Source organism: Lycium ferocissimum, chromosome 6, assembly GCF_029784015.1.
Source record: "Lycium ferocissimum isolate CSIRO_LF1 chromosome 6, AGI_CSIRO_Lferr_CH_V1, whole genome shotgun sequence".
Taxonomy (NCBI): Eukaryota; Viridiplantae; Streptophyta; class Magnoliopsida; order Solanales; family Solanaceae; genus Lycium; species Lycium ferocissimum.
The window spans coordinates 20957042-20959228 of record NC_081347.1 but is presented as its reverse complement, the minus strand read 5'-3'; the positions used below and the strand labels follow the sequence as shown (position 1 = coordinate 20959228).

General features: G+C 28.5%; 1 protein-coding gene across 1 annotated transcript; it reads left to right on the top strand.

The window, feature by feature from the left end:
- The first annotated feature begins 547 nt into the window (after positions 1 to 547).
- On the top strand, positions 548 to 1105 carry LOC132061199 (uncharacterized). The gene has a single exon (XM_059454053.1). It carries the CDS (start codon positions 548 to 550, stop codon positions 1103 to 1105), a length of 558 nt encoding a protein of 185 aa, XP_059310036.1.
- The last annotated feature ends 1082 nt before the right edge of the window (positions 1106 to 2187 follow it).

Sequence of the window (2187 nt, the reverse complement as noted above, 5' to 3'; positions counted from 1 at the left end):
TAAATATTTAAATAAGGAATGAATCAATAAGATTTTTTAAAATTGTTTTCCAAAATCCTAAATATTAAATAAATAATAAATGACAATTTTGTCTATTGTAGAGTCTTTTAATGAAGGGCAAAAAATTCAATCAACATTCTAAGTCTCTTCGTGCTTTTAATATAGTATAGATTAATTGTATAAGTATAAGATCATCACCTACTTAATTAGGACAATTTGAGAATATTTCATTTGAGCATTTATATATATCCTTTTTATGGAATCTCAAACGGGATATGACATTAAATGAATACATAAATTTTAGATATTGACTATTACAATGGAGGCAAATTTAGAATATTATAATCCCCTATTAAAAAGGAATCAGATATTTAAGTTTATAATAGGTAAAAATATTAATAGTACTTTTACCTTTTCAAGAAATTTCTACACGATGATATGTGGCCATTTAATTTTTTGTATTTTATAAATCAAATCAGCCCATATTTATAATCTCAAACAAAGAAATTGTGATAGATCAAAGTGAGATATATAAAAATAAAATAAAATGGGGAGATCAATTTCTAGTTCTTCATCAATTGCACTAATCTACCTCTTTCCCTACATTTTTCTATTAAGTGTTGATCTCTTTGGTACAAATTTAAGAGCAAATGCTGTCACCGAGCTAATTCAAAAAGCTTGTGATTTCTCTAGTGTACAAGAGTTTTGCTATAATGTTTTGGGAAATGATCCTGTGGCTCAACGGGCAATGACTAAGTTCAATATTGAGGATGTTGCAATTCAATTTGCATATACAAACTACACATATATTCATAGGAAGGTTTGGACAATCACAAATAATGAAACAAATCCAGAATATAAGCAAATTTATAGGAAGTGTCTCCATCAATATGTACTTCTAAAATCAGATTTCGAGAAGTTGTTTCATACCTTAGTCTTCAAAGGTAATTTGGATGAAGCTGCTCAACGTGCATATACTCATCTATTCAGTTGTACCGATTATTTCTATCAATCTCCAAATGTTCCAAATCCCTTGGCTAAGGATAATGAACATCTTGCCTACTTCTTTGAACTTATTAGGGATATTTATTTCGCACCTTTGTGATCATGAATTTGAAGCATGTGTTTCTCCCATTGTATCATGAACTTTATTTAGTAAATTTTTATTATTTTAAAGAGTTCCAATCCTGGCCCACATATAAATATTGCTGGTTTTCTTTGGAAATTCCTAAGCAATTTCCAATCAAAAAACAATAGAAAGTCATTGATCAGAAGAAGAACCGAATCTATTATATAACTTATGGGTTCATCTGGTGTTTTTCTTTCTCATTTTATGATTAATTGGATTGTATTGAATTTTCTACCTTGACTATTTGTAGTTAAACACCTTAATTTTGGGGTTATGAAATTTTTCATGCTTGTTATTGTATTTTGAATTGATTTTACTGATTATTCGCATTTGATTATTTATTCGTATGATGTGCTTAATTATTTAGCAACAATAAATACTAATAACAAACCTTAATTCAAACTTGAAAAACGGGTTTTAAGTCCATATTGTGTATAAACAGCCCCCCCCCCCCCCCCCAACCCAAACACCCAACATAGTTGTGTATAAACACCTTTTATACACCATTATACACTTAATACAAGTTTGATACATTATGTATAATGTTTTTTTTTTTTTTTTCCAAATATGATTTTCTATATAATTATATAATATTGTATATTGGGCTAATGGCGTAAATATTTTCAAAAGTTTTATGTTTTAGAAAATATCCTTCGACAAATGCAGTGCACTTCAAACTTAAGGTATTAGGACGCAAAAAATTTAACACAATAGCCGTCTCTAACGTTAGACTCAGAAATTCTAGATTTTCCACTATTTTAATCTTAAGAAGAAAAAATATCATTTTGTTGAGTAACAACCCATGCCATACTTTTCAGGGAAAGAACATTAATGCCTCCTACACACAAAATAATACCCTTTCATGCCCTCCTTACTTTCATACCCCTAAAACTATTTACCCTTAATACCCCTTGTAGTTTTTGTAGGTAATTATATCTTTTTTCTTCTTTTCTTTTTTATTTCTCTACTTCTTATCTTCTTTTCTTTTTTTTTCATTTTTTTCTTTTGCCCCCTTTTTTGTTCGTTTATTTATTTCCCAAATCATACTATTTTATTTT

Bases quoted from the DNA above. Each gene is read 5' to 3' on its own strand.
- LOC132061199 (XM_059454053.1), top strand. From the start codon at position 548: ATGGGGAGATCAATTTCTAGTTCTTCATCAATTGCACTAATCTACCTC.